At 44.8% G+C, this 21,139-nt stretch overlaps 1 protein-coding gene across 2 annotated transcripts in view; it reads left to right on the top strand.

Annotated features, from left to right (window-relative positions):
* The window catches only part of LOC119442762 (2-hydroxyacyl-CoA lyase 1), a 28,615-nt gene that overhangs the window by 3,336 nt on the left and 4,140 nt on the right, over positions 1–21,139 (top strand). The window contains exons 3-15 of one of the 2 annotated variants that reach the window (XM_037707772.2): positions 2,549–2,589; positions 3,597–3,677; positions 8,481–8,553; positions 9,813–9,890; positions 11,640–11,847; positions 12,266–12,401; positions 12,720–12,825; positions 14,551–14,634; positions 15,185–15,193; positions 16,345–16,446; positions 17,303–17,356; positions 19,974–20,074; positions 20,744–20,902. In XM_037707772.2, coding sequence (XP_037563700.1) covers positions 2,549–2,589; positions 3,597–3,677; positions 8,481–8,553; positions 9,813–9,890; positions 11,640–11,847; positions 12,266–12,401; positions 12,720–12,825; positions 14,551–14,634; positions 15,185–15,193; positions 16,345–16,446; positions 17,303–17,356; positions 19,974–20,074; positions 20,744–20,902 — 1,232 coding nt within the window. The remainder of the gene's footprint in view (positions 1–2,548; positions 2,590–3,596; positions 3,678–8,480; positions 8,554–9,812; positions 9,891–11,639; positions 11,848–12,265; positions 12,402–12,719; positions 12,826–14,550; positions 14,635–15,184; positions 15,194–16,344; positions 16,447–17,302; positions 17,357–19,973; positions 20,075–20,743; positions 20,903–21,139) is intronic. The other variant, XM_049662377.1, reaches the window with a different exon arrangement.

The following is a 21,139-nucleotide window of genomic DNA, read 5'->3' as shown; positions in this document are numbered from 1 at the left end:
TTTCTGAGCTGCTATCTTGGAGGCCGATGACTTGTGTGAGAAAGGGAGGGACAAGTGCACCATTGTTCCTTATCACTGGCCCTACTGGTATTGAGTGGATGGGAGTTTGGATAGAGTCACAGTGCACCGAGAGGCAGCATGGAACCAAATTTGCTTCATGAAGAACTTCAGCTGTATGGTCACTCTGGGGTAGAATGGAAGAACTTCCGGAGAAGGCAGTTTGCATGAAAATATATTTACATTATTCAGCATGTCATTACAAATTAATGTGTAGTGCAATGCAATACAGCAGTAACTTTAGCTATGGGAGTTTAAAGGGGCCCTGTACCACTTTTTGTCGAAGTGGAGAAAGACATTTTAAGTGAAAATAGGCTATTTCAGAAATGCTTTGCCACAAAAAGTACTTCAATGTGTAATCAAATACAGCCTTCACTGTGCTCCCATTCCTTCTTCAATGCCTTGCACTGCAAAGGCTGCGGCAGAGTCCGGCGGGTACCCAACAAAATGTCACCTTCGAAATGTCGCCTTCGAAATGTCACCATGGCGCGCAGTTCAAATATCATTTGGGATGTTAACGTAGACGCCACAACGTTCGATTTTGGTGCTTACGACGCTCTAAATGTAAGCCAAACGCCTCAGTGAGCCACTGTGCCCTTAGCCAGTGGACTCGTGGCGGAACTTCGCGGCAGCTGCGGTGTAGCCAACCGCAGCGACCAAGAGCAACCGTGTATAAGAATATGCTTTATTAAGAAGTAAAGCACCCAGAAAAAAGTGAGGATCATGGCGTCTGTTGAAACAAGAGCATTTTAGAGAAAGGTGACTTCGTGCTCCGCTTGCGAGCTCCATGCACCGCGTACGACAGCAAAACTTGGCTGAGATATTCACAGCAGCGTATGCTACCCGCAGACTATGTTATTTCACCAAGCCTGAGGGGTGGTTCAGGGCCCCTTTAAGATGCAGTTCGATCACTCTGTCTCATCATATTATATTCATTCTGGCTTAAGGGGTGGTGTAGAACTTAATGTACTGGCTTATTGAGTGCTTATGTGGCTTAATGATTGTAGTATTCTGCAGCAAAGCATGAAATTGCTGGTTCCATTCTTGGTTTCAGAATTGAAATGGGTGCAAAATGCTTGCTGAGAGTTTTGAGAGACCTAAGACCAAGTGTCAAAATTAATACCTGAGTTGCCTCCTTTGACATACTACTTCAACTGTAGCCCAACTGTAACGTCTTTCTTTCTTTTATTATTTTAGACATGGAAGGTACAATACAATGAATAGCACTTCGACATCACATGGCTGAGGAGATGGGAAAAAAATCCGCTGTTATGCGGCTTAACACTGCTCCCATCTCCGAAAATATACATCAGGCAGTGACAGAAAACTTGCAAAGTAATAATAATACAAAGCTGCAATTGTGGTAGAAAAAATTAACACAATACACAAGTTGCTGGTACTTCAATAATCCAAATGCGTAAACAAGTCGAGATCCACCCTGTCAGAAAAAAACACTGATCAAGAAGATGCTTTAGTGGAATATTTTCTTAATTTCCCTATATGAGATACATTTTATTAATAATTCAGTGAAATTAAACCTGTTTAGTGCTTTTGGCAATACGTAAGTTAGTGCGCTAGACTTCTATTGCACTAGACCTATAAATTAATCATGGGCAGATAAATAATCATTTCATTGGCAAATAAATAATCATCATTATCATGACCTTCGCACCAGTAATGCGGCTAAAGTCTCAAAATATTCAGAGATATTCCCACTCATATGTAGCATGTTAATGCTCAATATCGGCACAGCATACTGACATTTCAAAAGTTAACTCTGTAATAAGAAGAAAGTTTGACAACACTGAATGTTTGTGAGAGAATTCTTGGCACCGACGTCCAGGCCACATCTACTCAGGTTCTGCTGTGCCACCTTAAAAAATACGAAGTGTCAGGCGCCGCACAATACAATTATGCCTAAGGAAGTCGCTTTGAGCACATGCCATAATTGCTGCTTTTGCGCACAGACACACTGTTAGGATGTACCCATTCAAGTAAATGATCATATTGCACCACATATTGCATGCATATAAATTTCACTTAGTTTAAATAATAACCAAGTTTGTACATAGCTATTATAAATTTTTCTATGTCATGCTAGTGGTATTTCTTTGCACTGCGCAAGAAAAGCTTGTGACATATTTGTGCTCAGAAAATCAAGTGTTTGCCAACTGCAGAGCTGCAGCATTTGGCGTGCTTTGTCATTAGCATATTAGCAGGCTTAACATACTGATATGCTTGTCTGTTCTGGTATGTTTGTCTTGATGAACTGGAGTTATCTGAAAGTGCACATTTGCCAGTGAACGGCATATTGTTGGACATTAGGTGCATAAGCCTTTTCCTTACATTGGTCTAAGTGTTACATTGGTTCTTTGGTTTAGTTGGTGGCAATGTTAATGGCTAATGTTAATTGACTTGCATAAATGAGCTTGGCCAATGTGCCGTTGCTTTATGAACATTCTTTTTCTTGCATTTACTCCACCATCTGCAGGCATGCTATGCAGCTGGTGCCATGGGATATCTTACCCGAAGGTAAGCTGTTTTTAGGAGCACTCACTGTGCTCCTAAAATGCATAATTGTCGTAATTGTCAAAAAGAATATCGTCATGCAATAAGCACAAACAGGAGGCACTTTTTCTGGTTCTTTCATTTTTTGACAGTTTCATGAAAAATAACCGAAAGTGGACTTTGAGTTGTGATCAAAATAGAAAGATTGTGACTTGGAGGTTTATCTCAAGTTCTTGCGTACTTGTTTTAAGTGTAGTAGCTGTGTTAGTCTTCTTTGTGAGCAAAGCTAAATTTGTTCTCATCTGATAGACGACAACATCTTTTGAGGGAAGGATGCCACAAGTGGGTGCACATAGTTTGAAAAAGTTTGTGCAAATGCCATAAAACCTCAATTACAAAACATTTCATGTAGATGCAGTGGCATGGGCACAAAAAAAGATATTCAGCTTTAACCTACACCACTAATATTTTGTGGCGTTGTTGAATTCAAGGTAACCCTGCAGCCTTGCAGTTGTCATCTGCATTCATCACTTAAACTTTCTTCTTTGATTTGGCTGTGTTGATGGAAAGTGAAATTATTTCATTTATCTTGAAAGGCGGACAAGAACAGAGCCAGAAAAACCACATGACTAACATGAGTGCACTGTACAATGCAAAGTCCTTGTTCTTTGTGGCAGAAATATGAGTGAGAGGTTGTTGTCCAAGAGTACAGTATGTGTAAAAGAAAGTAACAGCACCACAATGTATTTAGGATCACATATATATACCCTGAAATCTGGACAGAAATAGTGAAGAGAGGGAAAGAAATAAAAGCTGTGATAACAAGTACTGTAACTGCCAGCTAAGCAGAAGAGCTCTCTTTGGGTCAATATTGTTATTGTTTTTCGTTGTCCTGTTTCTATGCTATTCTCCAAGTTGATATATGTCCTTAGTTTATATCTTGTCGCGATTCCATTGAGCCAATTTCTTGTAGTCAAATATAGCGGCGTGTCAGCTTGGCATTCACAGTAGAGGTATACTTGCCGTTGCAGACCTGGAGTATGCCTCGTTGTCTCAGGTCCAGGGCTTGTTCATGCCCTCGGTGGCCTAGCAAATGCTCAAATCAACGGATGGTGAGTACACCTGTTTATAGCTTTATGGTTTGCGACACAATAGGAGTTTCTCAAGTTAAATCTCATGCAGTAATGAAAAAAAGTTTTACGGCATTATTAAATAAATCAAGACAGAAGCTACAGAAATCCCGGCCATCGCTCCTACACTTTCAGTGTAACTGGTTACAGCCTTTGGTGCAGTAATAGTGCAGTAATGCACCTCTACCCCCTCCTTTATTTCTCTTTTCGCAGTGTACTTGGCTTTTAACTGTTGTATTGATAAATCTTGATTACTATTTTTTTGTGTACAGTCGAACCCACTTATAACGATCCTAGTTATAACAATCTATTGGCTATAACGACCACATTTCAGTGCAGTTACGATTTTTTGACCCTGCCTGTTGAAGCTGCTTCCATAAAAATGAACGTTTTTTAAATCGCCATACTGTTATAACGAACACTTCTAGCCTGACACGGTAGAAAGAGGCAGCACGTGAAGTATCAAACCACAGAAGCGCGACCAAAACTGAGCGCGCTGGCGCGCCCCACTCCAGTCCAACTACGACGATGATGCAGCCTTCAAGATGAGCTAGTGACCGCCCTAAGTGGATTTTGGAAGCCGCGAAGAAGGTCACTTGCTTTCAAGGTACTGTACGCATCCTACCTGCATGGTAGGATGCATACAGCACATGGATGGTACAGCATAAACATAAGGTACCTAGATAAAACGAGTTTTTATCTAGGGACCTTACATAAACAGCATAGTGCGGGGTGTGCACTGGCCTGTGTGCCAGTGTGATATTGGATGCTACGACGGTGGCATTCTTGCTTTTGCACAATTGACTGTGTGGCAACACGTGCATTATGCCTATTTCAATGATTTGGAGCAACCGTCTGTCCTTTTGCCATGGGAACAGCGGCCGCTCAAGCGTTCCTGTCATTACTCACGCGGCCTGAGTCAGCGAAAACGCTGCACCACACACTGCCACCATGCGATGTTGCAAAGGATTGGTGGTTACTACGCTGTTATTAGGAGATGACGGTTTGGCGGTGCTTCGTTTACATGTTGCCAATTGCTGATAACTGTTTGCAGTGACACTGTACCGTTCAAACCTCACATTTTTTTTCTCTCGAAGCGACACAGAAAACATAATTTTATGGCTCTTGTGTGGCTAACATGCAGTCGTAATGCCGAGACCATGGTGTCCGAGACCTTTGCAGAATGGCGGTATGCCACACTAGTTTCCAAGTTTATGCTTCCAGCCAACTAGAACGCTTTGTTCACTTGTAGAGAATACAGTCATGTCCGGCTGGTATTAAAATATATCACATGCTCTCGAATAAAAAATCGCGGCTGCACTTGCAGCTTTGAAATGGCAGTGTGGTATGAACTGGGCGGCGTTTTGAAAAAGCTATGCGACGCCGCATTTTGTTCTTTAGATGGACAATTCTAACAGCAATTTGCAGCTAGGTGCGGGAACATATCGGGAACAAAAATGACCCTGAAACTCTGGTTTTAGGACCAAAGTGCTGCCGAATTTTAACTTCTGACGCTAACTTTGGTGGGGTTAATTTTTTAGCATATTTAAGGGCGAGTCTATATATTATTACGGGGAGATTTACAGAAAAGGGGGTTTATTCACACTATGTACAAGAAGACTAAATGTTGGCCAACAACAACAAAGATGGCGAACCACAGTTTCACCTCTTCCTCGTCTCTTCGGCTCTATGCTTCAGCATCTTCTTTGTCTGCCGGACAACTGGCTCATAACACTACCCTCCGGCGGCGAAAGCACCGACTCGGTGCAGGTGAACGAAGGATACATGAAAAAAAAAAAAAAAAAAAAAAAAAAACTAGCACACAAGGTATTAAGGGGTGTCCGGGGCACGATAGGGCTTGAGACGGACAACGTGTACAATGTCCTTGCGGAGAGGAGCAGAGGATGACGAAGGCAGCAGTGGAGCGATTTCATAAGTGACATCAGTCACTTGGCGGCACACGCGATATGGACCGGTGTACTGGAAAAGCAGTTTTTCGGATAAGCCAACGCGTCGTGCTGGGGACCACAGGAGAACGAGCGATCCAGGGACAAAGTGGGTGGTCCTGTGGTGGCTGTTGTAGCGAGACTGCTGGTGGATTTGGGACTCAGAAAATCGAGTGCGAGCAACTTGACGTGCATGGTCGGCACGTGCAATGGTCTCTTGAGCATATTCAGTGGGTGGGCACCCAGAAGAAGGCACCAGGGTGTCCATAGGCAATGTAGGGTTGCGACCGTATAAGAGGAAGAACGGCGAATAGCCAGCGGTCTCATGCCTGGAAGTGTTGTACGCGAATGTCACAAACGGTAGTGCAACGTCCCAGTCGTGGTGGTCGGCAGACACATACATGGCCAACATGTCAGTAAGGGTGCGGTTCAGGCGTTCTGTCAAGCCATTCGTCTGTGGATGGTAGGCTGTAGTCAGTTTATGTTGCGTCGCGCAGGATCTTAGAATGTCATCGATCACCCTGGACAGGAACTGTCTCCCACGGTCAGTGAGCAGTTGCCGAGGAGCTCCGTGCTGGAGTATGACGTTATGCAGCAAGAAGTCTGCAACGTCGGTGGCACAGCTAGTGGGAAGTGCACGCGTAATGGCAAACCGCGTCGCATAATCTGTGGCAACGGCGATCCACTTGTTCCCAGAGGTGGATAGGGGAAACGGACCAAGTAAATCGAGACCGACGCGGTGAAAAGGCTCGTAAGGAATGTCCAGAGGCTGAAGATGTCCTGCAGGCGGCAGAGTCAACTTTTTTCGGCGCTGACAAAGGTCGCATGAGCCCACGTAACGGCGCACTGAGCGGGACATCCCAGGCCAATAGAAACGGCGGCGGCGCGCGGTCGTATGTGCGTGACACGCCAAGATGTCCCGCCGTTGGTGCGTCGTGGAGCTGCTCCAGGACAGTGGAACGGAGGTGAGCCGGGATGACTAACAACAGGTCAGGACCGTCAGGGAGTAAACTGCGACGATATAACGTGTCGTTTTGGAGTACAAAGAGGCGGAGGGAAGGATCAGGAGCGTGGGAGTGCAATTTGTCGATGATCTTGCGTAGAGACTCGTCAAGGCGTTGTTCGGCAGCGATGTTGAAGAGTTGAGAGATGGAAAGAACACACGGGCTGGAGTCGCTCAGGGCAGCGTCTGGAGGATCTACTGGGTATCTGGAGAGGCAGTCGGCATCCTGGTGCAAGCGGCCAGACTTGTAAACGACGGTATACGAGTATTCTTGAAGTCGCAGTGCCCATCGACCAAGGCGACCAGTGGGATCTTTGAGAGAGGACAGCCAGCATAGAGCATGGTGGTCAGTAATAACGGTGAAGGGTCGGCCGTAGAGGTAAGGGCGAAACTTGGCGATGGCCCAAACTAGAGCGAGACACTCTCGCTCTGTGATAGAATAGTTTTGCTCAGCCGAGGAAAGAAGGCGACTGGCATAAGCAATAACGCAGTCCTGACCATGCTGACGTTGGGCTAGAACTGCGCCGATTCCATGGCCACTGGCGTCGGTACGGACTTCTGTGGGCGCAGATTCGTCGAAGTGAGCCAACACTGGTGGTGATGTCAGTATTCCTATCAGCTGTGAGAAGGCGGACGCTTGTGCAGGCCCCCAAGAAAAGGTCGCGTCTTTCTTAAGCAGGCAGGTGAGGGGCCGTGCTAGTGCTGCAAAATCTTTCACAAACCGCCGAAAATAAGAACACAGGCCGAAAAAGGAACGGACGTCCTGAGTAGAGCGAGGTGTCGGAAAGTTGGCAACGGCGCTAACTTTGGTGCTAACGGCGCTAACAAATTACTGATATAACGACCATGTTTCGCGGTTCATTATAAATGGGTTCGACTGTACATCTTTCTTATACTTTGTAGTTGGTTTGCTATTTAGGCCCTGGGGGTTTCTGGCAATGCTTATAGAAAAAGTTACCTTTAGTTTATTGTATGTAGGTTTGTTATCATTCAGACTTGATTACCTGCATATATAAAATCCGTCGACAATTGCGATACTCCCTAATGCGAAATTGGAGTGCAGCTTTATGCGTGTTTTCATTTTGCAATATATTGGCTGGTGCGGACAAGCTGTCTCGTGCAGCACGTTGCAAACGGAGCGAAGTGTGGCGTAACTTCCTTACTAATCTGGATATCACAAGAGGCAGCGCGTGGGTAATGCGTGGGCGCAATTCACAGCAGGCGCTGCAGACAGACCTCTCAGATGACGAACGCTACTTTGGCGCCATCTCATAGCCATTGTTGCCGCACTACACTTTTATTCTCATGCTTTCGCGATATTTTCCTCCTCCGCTTTCAGCCTCATGGTTCTGTTGCACCCTCCTTCTCCGCTTTCCTCCGCGCGTCTTTCATCCTCTGCAGCGCTCGCTTGCTCGGTTACGCCGACGCTCGCCGCAGGAATGGGCACCTAAGAGCTGCGCTCTAAAATATTTTTATAGTAGTACTACACATAACCACTGCAGTAGCGCACCCAGGATCTCTGCCAGGGGGGGGGTTGACAGTTTGCCAATACCATCTAAACAGCACTAATTTCGATTTCTTCACGGGAAATTGTCAAAAAATGCGCTTTTTGCGAGTGTGCAGACGATTGCGCGTCTTACATCTTAGATGCAGTACTCAAATGCATAAGGAAAGAAAAGGGGTTAAACAAAAGGTGGGGTTAAGTCGGCCTCAGGGGGGGGTTACAACCCCCGAATCCCCCCCCCCCCGTCGGTGCGCCACTGAACCACTGCATGCCAGTTTCGCATTATTGAGTACCAACATTTACAAGTTTCTGCTATCTTGGACTTGTACCAGGCCCTTACTTCTGGTTGGGGGCTCCTGCGAACAAAACTTTGAAGGACTTGGAGCCTTCCAGGAGTTCCCACAGGTCAGTCAAACATTTGCATTCTTTATTTTCTTCTTCATCTTTCCTTGTCGCTGTCAGAACTAGCTAATAAAGGGAAATTCTAAAGAGCCAGAGGCCATAGGCACGGGCTGCAGTACTCCTTCTCCCCTGGGCATCTTCTGGGCCACCTCATGTTCACCCCATACCAGCTAGCTACGAAGCCACCATACCTCCTGAACAACCACTCTAGATTACTTGCTTAAACATAGAAGAAAGCAAATTTTGCTTAACTATTCCGTGTTCCTAAGTTCATAAGGTATATGGCACCATTCTTAGTTACTATTACTTGTTTTACACTCATTCATGCACTCTTTGGGGATAGAAAATGTTATGAGGCAAACTAACATCCCTGCTCAGGGGGCCAGGATGCTGGCCATGGCCCCCTATCATGTCCCTGGGTGCACAGATATGCAAGGAGTTGACATAATATGCCAGAAGTTCCAAACTCCCACATTGCTTCAGGTCGTCTAAGTGGTACACATCTGACAAAACCAGACTTTGGCATGCCTGATGGAGAGGGTCGTGCCTGGACATGCTTGTAGGCAAAATAAGTGGTAAGGGGCATAAGAGACCAGGAGGGCAAAGCAGGCTTCTTACAACAGCTCCATAGGCATTGTCTTTGAGGGCTCTGTAGTACTGTGGTTTTAGAGGCATCTGTACTGGTTTCTGTAGCTGCTTTTGCTGCTGGTTCAACTCTAGCTACTCTACCGTACTACAGCGCATCGGCTGGATATTCGTCCATTTTAGGAACTAAAACTCCACACCAATCTGATACTTTTAGATTGCAGTTGTGTAAATGGAGGGCAACCATAGCTATGAGCCCTGGTGCCTAACCTTTAGGCAATTTGTGTTGGCTGGACCTTGTTGCTGCAACTGAGTTTTTTCACGCGCAGTCTAACAAGCTTATTTGTTGGAAATTTTTTCTGCAGTTGTGTCCAAAAATTTGCATCAGGATGAAGTTTTATTCTCTGGCTTGGTCTCTGATTGTGTAATGCTCTTGCTGCACATAATGTAGCTCGTTTAATACCCTCACGCTGTGGTTGTGGCATTCTGTTATAGCATATTGCAAAAATGCTTGTAGGCCAAGGTGTTAGTAGTAAATGTTAGATATAATAACCGCTTAATGAAAATTAATTCTATTCAGATTCATAGCTCAACTGTAAAATTCCCAGGTAGACTTAGATCAGTCGGTAATACTGTGCATTCACTACTGCCCCAACTTGTCTCATTTCTTTTGGTAGGTCGACGCCTGTCGCAGTTACACAAAGTATACCTGCCGTCCCAGCTCTGTACAGCTCATTCCCATGCACATTGAAAAGGTGTGTGTCCTGTTTCTTTTCATATAATTGTACTGCATTTGGGGCACTTGATTTGTTTGCCGAGTTTTGTACTTTGCTGAAATGCATTTGTGTTACTTAAACATCAAGGATTTCCTTTTTTTGATACAGATGGACCACTGAATGGCATGTGAACTAATATACAAACTGAAAGGTTGCACCCCAATTTTTAAATGCACTATCCTGTTTTCAATATGATGTTGTCTAACATAAATGCTCAAGAGCAAGGTTTGTCCACAATAAGTTTTATGTTCCATGCAAAGGTTCAATCAGATAGACAGTTTTAGCTGAACACTTACTGTCCATTCTGCTCAGACTTGTGTTTCTTAATACCGTATAGCTATAGACTTGTGTAAAGGCTGCACTTTTCTTTGACAATTTTGATGAGGTGCGGCCCTTACACGGGACTGAACCAGTTGGTCAAAATGGTGCCGGCGCAGCGGGCGACTTATGCAGACTCCGGATCCCCGGATGTACCTTTGCATCAGAGGTCTATGCACTGCTCTCACCATATAGTAGCAGCACGCGGAAGTACACAGCGCGCGAAAATTCGCCGATGTTCGCGCGTGGCATCGGAGCACCGAATGCAATTGCCTCTCCATTGGAAATTTTTTTTCTCCAAATTTTGGCCGCCCAAGTTGGGGGTGCAGCCCTTATATGGGTGCGGCCTTTACACGAGTCTATACGGTTATCTTCACAGAAATTATCAGCAGGAACCTTAATGTGTCTACACACAACACTCGGCCGTGAGCAGAAAGTAGAATGCTGCCTTCGTTCCACTGTCGGACCAATTCAATGGGACATGACGGTGTGTGTGTTCTTGGCTTCTTCGTCATTTTGCAGCCAAACCGACTGCACTTTGCTTATGTTTTTGGGACGCATGGTTGTCAAAAATGTTGCAGTTTGACCCGAAAGGCGAAGCATCAATTGCGATAGCAAATTAGTAGAGAGCTATACGGAGTAAGAATGGTAGTTTTAGCAGCTGTATAAACTTGGACATGTAGCAGCACCAGCAACGCGCAGAACTGTTGTCGACGCCGTTGGCGTTTTGCCTGCATTCGCACCGAATGTGTGTGCGGCGTTGGTGGCTGTTGCCGGTGCCTTCTGGGGGCGGCTCAGGAGGTTTTCGACGAGATCCGAACGGGACACGCGTCGAGCAGCGTCGGAAGTCTTTACCATCTTCTCGCCTCGCAACGTTTTTATATAAATACACATTTGGTGCCACAGCTAAACGTTGGCTCCCCTTCCTCCCTCCGGTCCCCCCACAGCCTTTCGTGCGTTTGCACGAAGTCTCGTTTGCTCTCCGCCGTGCGTTCACTCCCCGTGAAAGCGCGTGTCCCTCGCGTGCTTTCACTCGCACATACAGCATACGGCGCGCGGCGACGATTTCATCGCCGTTGGACTCCATACGGAACCTCACGGCGACGGCAGAAATCCGCTTGGAGTGTCCATATAATTGCTATCGCAATAAAATGCAAAAAAACACAGCTCTCTGCAGAGCCTGAGCATGTGAAATGTGAGCGGAGCAGACCGTAAGTGATGCTCAACCGAAACTGCTGAGTGTGTTTGTTCTGTTTAAATTTGATACCATGCTTATTTAGTAGTTGGTGCTCTCTGTGCACCTCACTTCTTGCTTGTACCATGTTCACATTTTTTTCCCTTGTCGATATCTGCTTGGCTGAAAGGCTATTTTGCTGGCGTTATTAAAGCTTTCTTTCTAACGAATTGCAGGCTGTTCGAGCAAGCCTTTATGGTCGCCCAGGTGCCACTTACATAGACCTTCCCGGAAATATGATCATGGCAGAGGTTCCCGAGGAAAGTGTGCTGGAGGTCACAAAGTGCCCCGACCCTCCACGGACTCTCGCTGATCCACCAAATGTGGCACAGGCATTGTCACTGCTTAGAAATGCCAAGAAACCACTCATCATTATTGGAAAAGGTCATTAACAGCACCATGCCACTGTCTACAACACTCTTTTGAGTGCATAGTAATGACAACTTTCAGCTTGGGCTTGTAATAACCCTTGTATTGTGCATAATACACTGCATCCTGAACTTAAAAACGACCTTATAACATCTTGCGCTGGCTTTTTGGCCACTGAGAGATTGGTTGGCATAGTTCAAGCTTTGTTGCCAAGGTGCTAATTGGTTACACGAGAAGTGTCTCATGTAGGGTCTCACAGTAGTAGACAGTAATGCACATTTAACGATAAATGTATGATTTAATGCATACTGCAGAGATGTTTTTTCCTTCTTGCTCAAAGGCCACTGTACCTGTAGAGGATCGAAATATGAGTGTTGAGGTTTGGTGGGTCAGACATGAACAAGGCTGAATGTTCATTTGGCTGCTTCCATAGGGGCTGCATATGCTCGTGCTGAGAAGAGTGTACGTGAACTTGTGGAATGCACGGGCCTGCCATACCTGCCTACGCCAATGGGAAAGGGTGTTTTGCCAGACAACCACCCACAATGCATATCACCAGCAAGATCCAAGTGAGCTACTCTCCATGTTTCTAATTTACTGTTGTGCTATTGAAACACACCTCGTACAAAGGTGCTGCTCCTGCAGCAGCATGCAGTAACATGTGAACATCCTCTGCAAGTTCAAGCTTATCAGCTCCAAGAAGCCATGCTCTGGCTAATGTGTACAGATTGTTCTTTCCGCTAAGACCAGATACATAGTATTGAGCTTTGTTGAGAATTAGAGATATTGCACCGATGGCTTCTGTGGAATTGCACAAATACCTGAGGCAGCGTGCAGGACTGGGAGTGTGGTGAATGTGTTGTGAAACATATTATGTGCTTACACAGGGCGCTGCAAGAAGCTGATGTCATTTTGTTGCTGGGAGCACGACTCAACTGGATGTTGCATTTTGGACAGCCTCCACGTTTCAGCCCAGGTGTCAAAATAATCCAGGTAAGATCATCATTTTATTTCTATGTATCTAGCCACTGCAGACGCATAGCAATTTTTTTTTTCTCAGGTTTTGTGGTGCCGTACTTGCATCCATTGAGGGAAGAGGTCCACAACTTTGTGCAATGTCTCATCAACAATGAAAAGGCTTTCTTATCACCCACTGTGTTGTTATTGTTGTCCAAAACAACACTCTTTGAATGAAGATTCAGTTTTCTTGTATGTATTCCCTTGAACAATATGAAAGGGAATGCCAATATTGCTTTCAAGAGGCCATACTGGCTTAGCACACATCCCCCGCATGAAATTGTTCAATGAGACTAAATGTTCAACAGAAAAGCCGCTTGTTACATAATAACTTGTCAGATTGGAATCCACAGATCACTAGTAAAATTGCTTTTTAAAAATTATAACAATGTTACTTCTCATATCGCTCTCGACTGTACGCCTGTCTCTCTATTTGCCCTTTTGTCATGTGCTACAAGTAACTGTTCATGAACCAACTGGCCCGACAGTGTGTTCTTGTGAGTTTACATTGGTGACAGCATACTTTATGCATTGCACTTTAATGTCTTCTTGTTCTTTTCTTTCCGGGGTTTTACGTGCCAAAACCAGTTCTGATTATGAGGCATGCCATAGTGGAGGACTTGGGATTAATTTTGACCACCTGGGGTTCTTCACCGTGCACTACAACGCAAGCACACGGGCGTTTTTATATTTCGCCTCCTATCGAAATGCGGCCGCTGCAGCCGGAATTTGATCCCACGACCTTGTGCTCAGCAGCGCAATGCCTTAGCTGACTGAGCCACTGCGGCAGGTGCACATTAACGTTAAGGATGCACGGGTGCACGTTAACGTCACCGTAATTTGTACCAATATAGCCAAGTAACAAGGAAGCATATTGTGCAGCGTGAACAGTATGACTATATCTTAAATTTCAGCTTGCTTCTGGTTGCAGTTTTCAACACTACCGTAAAAACCTGAATATAGGTCGAACTTTTTTTCAAAAAACCATTGCGAAAAGTCGACCCTCGTCTTATATACCGGACATTGGCGGAAAAACTACTGAAGACTTGCAACAATGGGCAGAGGAAGTAAACAGCCACCTTTGCCATCACATTCAGGCTGCTTTTTTGCATTTTGCTTCAAAATGAGCGGAAGCCGACGGCAATTCACTGTCGCCTTCAAGAAAAAGGCGATTGAGTACGCGGAAGCCCACGGCAACCCGCCAGGTTGCCGTGGGCTTCGTATCGTGCGACCATCGACCCACGTGTTTGTCAGCACCTTATCATCACAGCACGGAGCAGCATTTAAATAAATACTGTCACCATTGTGCAACCGGCTGAGTCGCATTTGTTTAATTAAAGGTAAGGGTGTCTTTCGGTACTTTTGCCATCGAAAAAGATTTTTTTCATTTTTAGAATTGGTTAGTTGGGGGGTCGACCTATAGTCCGTTTTTTACGGTAGGTGGTGGCACTTCTAAATGTTGATTGCATTGTGTGTAGTTTCTCTTTTTATTGCGGGCTGCTCGAACGCTTTCATTGGAGACATAGCTGCCTGTGCACCACACTTCCGGGAAGTTTCTGGGAAATTTGTTACAACTCTTTATCATTTTCTGTTATGCGAAAAGAACGAAAAACCAGCACTTAACTTTTATTTGAAGCCAATGAATGAATTGCTGCTTTCCAAGCAGCTTTTTCTGACTGGTGTTCTGTTGCTATCTCGCAGGTTGAACTTTTCCAGGAGGAGCTGCACAACAGCATTCCAGCAGCTGTTGCATTGTCAGGCGACGTGGGAGCAGTGGCAGAACAGGTTTTTTAAAATCTATATTTCACTGCCTTTACAGTAAGTGTCTAGTGCACAGAGGCAACAGCTTCATTCACAGCTACTAATTAGCAGCTTTGCACTCTTATACCTTGTTTAACCTGACTTATGACCCTGTACTATCTCATGCTATTAGCTGGATGGCCATAAGTGGAAGCGTGCAGTACTTTCACACATTTGTGGCGTTGCCTATGAGGGTAGGATTAACATGTCTGTGTTTTCATCTTCTTTTCTCCATTGTCATGTGAATTTTAGCCATGAAGTGATCTGACGTATTCGTCGTATGTAACATGTCAGATTCAGCTATGATCATGCCTGTGATGCAAGTCCAACAACACGGCGCTTGAAGCACTTCATCATTTAACAGATATTCAGCCTCACATGGCTCTTCGTTGATATCTTGTACATGGTTGATACCTTGCACATCTTGCACAGACCTTGCTTAGAGGCTTTTCAAATGCTTATCGCTCAACTATCAATTGAACTAACTCGGTAAAGGGTAAAGACTTCAATGCTTTCATCTGTTGCTCTCTCTCAGATATCCAGGGTGAGTGTCTGCTGACTGAAGAGGCCAGCTGCCCCGCTGCATTTCACTGGTGTGGTTGGTTCCGAGCTTTGGTCTGTGCCTTCCTATCTTAACATGCATCTAGGGCAATCGGCATGCTTTCATCTGAGTGCACTGCCACAGTAATAAAAGGATGAACAGATCGGATAGGGACGAAAAGAGATGAACGGCATGAGCATTCATGCCGTCCATTTCTTCCCATCCCAGTCTGTTCCGTTGTCACTTTTTTCATTGTGACACTTTAGCAACTCATCCAGATGACCATCTTTCTGTGCCAAACAGCATGGCAGACTTCCTGGTATGTCTGGGCTGCCATGTGTTGGGTGCTTTTCTTTTAGTTTATCTCAACTTTTCATTACTCTTAGCTTTAATAGTCAAGCTTACTCTATAGAATGTGGCATGAAAACTGGCAAGCTAGTAACTGTATGATATGAGCTGCAAAAACTGTATGAAGATTGAGGTTTCACTTGCATACTCGCTGTCTTCATCTCTTCTGCTTTGGCTGCACTGCACTAGACTTTCCAGGTAATCTTCCCAAGTCATTGGTCTGCATTGCATGACTCTTCTTGCCTTCTTTCTAAACAATGCACTCTTGACATCACCTGCAGGTATACTTAAAGTTACTTAAGCTGCAGAACAGTGCGCTCTAGTAAAGTGGCATTTCATATTGATGCCATTTTTAACTATGAATACTTACATTTCATCTAAGTAAAATTAAGGTAGCAGGATTTAACATGAACAAAAATGTTCATCAAGCTTGAGAAGCTAAAGCATGAAAACCATATGGAAGAGTTACACTAGGACCAGCAGTGGTTGTTTTAATGCTGTCCTTTATCTCTTCATGAAACATCATTTAAGGTCAGGGGGCCATATATAGGCTAAGTTCTAGACTCTAGAGCATAAAAATGTTCAGGGATTTCATGAGAGGTTAACATCCACAGTGCTCCGTAGCACTAATTAATGAACGATGATGACTGATATTAGTGGTCTGATCTAACAGCACTGCTTGGGTACCCTGATTCAGTGTAACACTGATGTCTCCACTTGGCTGTCATGGGGAAGTGGCCCCGGAGCCATTTTCATGCCAACAAGTAGTGAAAGCATTGAGTTTGAAAATGTTCTTGTCTGCCCAGTTGACCGCTGAGCATGCCAAGGACCCATGGCAGTACCCTGCTGATACAGCCTGGTGGCAGGCACTGCGTGGCAAAGTTGCTGCCAATGCGAAAACTGTTCAGGTGAGATAAAGATGCAGTGACTTGTTATTCGTTGGCTTTAAATGAAAACAATTGTCTCTAGATTATAAAACACCACCATTAGTTTTGTCCGCTTGTCGTTAGCTTAGTCTCTTATTCGAAAGGAGCGGGTCACTGACCACAGTCCAAACAAAATGCCATTTTCGAGATCCTCACAGATCTCAAAACGTCATTTTGTTTTGACTATTGTCGGGGACCTGCTTGTTTCCTAACAATAACTTTACCTGGCCAGACAGTATCCTGTCATACTCTCGGCTCTATATTACATCCAATCAACAAACCAACTTATCTGTCTGCACACCGTCTCTCTCTCTTTTTTATGACAGGCTTTTCATTTTTCCTGTTTGTTCTCCAGCAACTTTCATTGTGTTGGGTCTGTTTTTTGATGTCATATGTCCTTTCCTTTTCACTGTTTAAATGACATAAAATTCCCTGGTTTTCTATAAGCCTGGCCTCCTAATGAAAGAGCTGAATGTTATATTGGCTTTCATCATTCCTTCCATGTGATGGAGCTTTCACTGATTGGACAATAAGAACTTCTATTTCGCACCTTTTTTTTAAGCAGTCAACTGCTAAAGGGAACAGCTAAGTAGCACTGAACAACATACAACTTGTAGACTTCTCCAACTTTTTCTCTAATGAGTGGCTGATGCAATGATGCATTGATAAAATATTATTGCTCTTTCATATGAAATGTGAACTCTATACAGTGCTGGAGTACAATAATGGTGTTCCCATTAAGTGTAGACCATACTATACATTCCATAAGCTGTCATTAACCAAGAACACGAGTGCTTAATATGAACTTTAATTTGTAGCTACTTCTTGTACCTTCCAGGGTCTGTCATCATCGAAGGACATCCCCATGAATTTTCACACAGCATACAAGCAGGTAGGAAGTTGCAAGACACCTTGGCGATGCTCTGATGTTTGCTTGGTGTCCATTACAGCACGTAGCTCTACACATGCATAACCTATGTACAATTGGTTGTTTTTGTGATAGTTGTGTCTGGATTTCGATGCATCAGTACAGATTTTTGAATCATTACAACAAAGTTCTTTAGTGCAGCGCATCATCATTGTTTTAGAAAAATTTTACTAATATACAGTAGACTTACGTTAATTCGACTCAGGCTAATTTGATTTTTTTGTTAATCGATCCCAACCGAAGGTCCCGGCTAGTGCCTATGCATTTCTAAGGGCTCAGACTTCTGTTATTTCGATCCTAAAATTGGCCTTTGTGGGATAATTCAAGCTTGACCAGTCAACACACACTTGCCTGACCCCTTTAGAGACCTTAACAGCGACCCCTTTAGTGGCAGCGTCTGTCTCAGCGGAACTTTGGGAAGAGTGAATGCGTTGAACACACGTCATTTCCCGTCGAAAACGGCTATTTTCGGCCTGCCCTAGGAAGATTTTGAAGCAATAGCCGCAGCTCACAATGTCCGATTACATTATTTACTAAATTCTAAAACCCACTCCCTCTTTCCCCAAGAAAATTGGACTGGAAATTGCTTACGCGGTGCAATAGTACACAATACCAAAACAGTCTTCATGGCAGTTGTATGCTTCACAGCATAACATGGATATATTGCGGCGAAGCTGACTTTAAGAAACCGGCCGCTGTTGTGCAACACATATGAGATACTTGCCCATTTTTCTTGCTAAAAAATCGGGTGCAAGTTAGATTTCTACTTTGTTTAAGAGATTTAATGTCATTTCTACGTTAGTTTTCTGCTTTGGACGCATAGGAAATGTGTGTGCGTTTTTTTTTAGGGCGCACGCTAGAAACAGGAAAATACTGCCAAATGAATCAGAGCTGTGTTATGCCGTTTTTTTCTGCATCTTGTTCAATTCGAGTTGCCTGATAATTGAATCAATTTCGTCAGTCCCATCAGAGTCAAATTAACAGAAGTCGACTGTACTAACTTCTTGAAGGGGCCATAACACCAAATTTTCTAGCTTGATCATACATTGCATGTTAAGCCATATGCATCATGCAGCAAGCTCGCAAGATTTGAGGGCATTCGTTGGAGTAGAAAATTTGTTGTACATATTTCAATTTCTTATGTCGATTTTGAACCTTAAAAGCAATCTGGCGACACTGAGTAGTAATAAAATAAATTGGCAATCCCAGGAACAGCTCGCTCGGGTAACAGAAGCCCTTTCGTGTACTGCAAGCACCGAAGTGGTTGCAGGGGCTGGAAATATATCATGGGTGCCATGCATCATTTTGTTATTGCATTTGCGTCTCAGTGGTTTGCTGCTGCTTTTATTGCGATAGCAATTATATGGACACTCCAGGTGCATTTCTGCCATCGTTGTCGCGGTGAGGTTCTGTATGAAGTCCAAGGGCGATAAAATCGCCGCCGCACGCAGTATGCTGTATGTGTGAGTGAAAGCATGCGAGGGTGAGCCGGTGATCGCGGCTCAATCTCGGCCACGCCGAAGGGAGGAAAGTGGTCATGAATTGCACCGCTTTCTGTCGCGTGCAAAGCACCCCAACGTTTCAAGGCATCGGGGGGAGTGGAGGGAGAGGGGGGTAGCGTTTTACTCCGGCTGCAACTTCGCATGTGGTGGCTGCGCGTGGTCGCGCGGCCGTATCTTGAGAGCGATCTGCGTTGGGGGCACAGTCGGTGGCTCGTTGCTTTGTGCGTGCTGTGTGTTCTTGGCGCTCAGTTTGCGTGGAAGCGATAGACTGCACGAAGGTCACTTCGCTCGCTGCTGCTGCCGCATTTCCTCACACCAGCGTTCTGACGGCGAGTGTCTGTGGTCATTGAGTGTGATGTGTTCATGTTTGCTGTGCGCGCTGACACCATGCTTGTTAATTTAGTTAGCAAGCGAACGTTTACAAGTTGATACGGTTGATAAATGTACTATCCTTACTCCATATGGCTCTCTGCTAATTTGCTATCGCAGTTGAGGCTTCGCCTTTCGGGTGAAACTGCAACTTTTTTATTGCGCAAGTGAAGTAATTGTGGCCATGATTCAACGGCAGTGTTCTTGCTGCGCTGTTCGGTGCCACAGCGTGCAGAGCAAGACGTCCGATATGGTCTCGATCTGTTTTATAGCAGATGACACAGTGGTGGCCCCTCATTTCCTGATGTCACACAGCCATGCCAAAATGGCTGTCACTGTCGGTGGGAGGGGTTGAGAGGCAGCGATCTTAAATTTAAATTTCGAGTTAAAATCTGCGCTGAGGCCCAATTTTCTCTTTTTATGTACATGTATAACCATATCTGGCCCTCTACTCTCAGTTACAATGATAAACTTTAAAGGTGGCTGCCTGCTGTTCATGTGAAGATATATAACGGTGCACATGTAACACTGCCTGCGCACTTTCAGTGAGTTAGCAGCTTTGGAAGAGAACTGCGGTGCCTTCTGTATATTTCAATTGATACCTACTCTCTGCTCTTAGTTGGTGCTTTCCTGGTCAAGGAGCCCAGATATTGCACTTAACAATAATGCTTGTTGGCACTTCTTGTTGCTGCCTTTTGTCTCCTTTGCAGATAGCTGATCTCATGCCAGATGATGCAGTCATTGTGAATGAAGGAGCGAACACGATGGACATTGGACGGACAATGCTGCCTAACTACCTGCCACGGCATCGGTGAGTGCCTGATGTTTTTGATTCAGTGTTGTTGGAGAGAAATTCCCCAGGAGTACAATACAGCAGTCCTGTTTTGCTTTAAACTCGTCACCAGATCTTCAAATGTGCCTTTCGTGCTCATGGTTGCAATCTTTTTCTCCTCAACTTCATCATCATCCATGTCATCATGCATTAACCCTTTGACAGCTGGGGTTCTTTTTCCTACAGCTCCTCAGCCCCTGCCAAGCTTCTTTCGTGTGTTGTTTCAGCTAAGGTTTGATGCCACAGAAAGCTGGTCTTTCGTAATCGCTTTTTCTCATTTCAGAATTCATGAACAGTTCACAAATTCCTTTCATTGTACAGAAATGCAGGCATGAAAAATGCAAAGCATGGAAGCAAGAAGAATGAGGACAACACAAACACCAAATATCAACTAAAAGGTCGCACAGTGGCCGTCATTGTGTGAGAGCGTGGGTTCCCTGCTGCTGCTTAAAGTGGAATAATTTTTGACTCGCATGTTCATGGCAGCATTGTCTACAAATTGGTAACATTTTCTTACTGTGTTCAAAAAGCATTGCAGTGCTCATACATGAAAATGTGTAAATATTTGCAGCTAGTTTAGAGAGTTTACCTATTTTAATATGTCTCTTGTCATCTTGTCCTCCCCAACACTCTGTTTCTCATGTGCAGGCTGGATGCTGGCACATTCGGAACCATGGGTGTAGGTGTGGGCTTTGCTGTCGCAGCAGCCCTGTGGTGCCAGACTCAGTCACCCTCGAAGCGGGTTGTCTGCATTGAGGGTGACAGTGCCTTCGGTTTCTCAGCTATGGAGATGGAGACAGCCGCTAGGCAAGTCAGACCAGCTGTTATGCCCTTTGGATGAATTTTTTTACTATTGCTACTGTTGTTGTCATTGCGTGACTGTGGACACAGCACATGGTCATGTTCAGAGAGAGAGAGAGAGAAAGTGGACAAGCCATAAATGAAGCACAACACTAAGAAAAGTTCTCCAAAACCTTCAGCTTATCCAAGAATTTGACTCAACATAGTGTGCCTTAGAGGGAGTCCACTGCATTGCATAACATT

Source organism: Dermacentor silvarum, chromosome 2 (assembly GCF_013339745.2).
Source record: "Dermacentor silvarum isolate Dsil-2018 chromosome 2, BIME_Dsil_1.4, whole genome shotgun sequence".
NCBI lineage: Eukaryota > Metazoa > Arthropoda > Arachnida > Ixodida > Ixodidae > Dermacentor > Dermacentor silvarum.
Note: the sequence above shows the minus strand (reverse complement) of the source record. Positions and strands in the feature narration are given on the sequence as shown.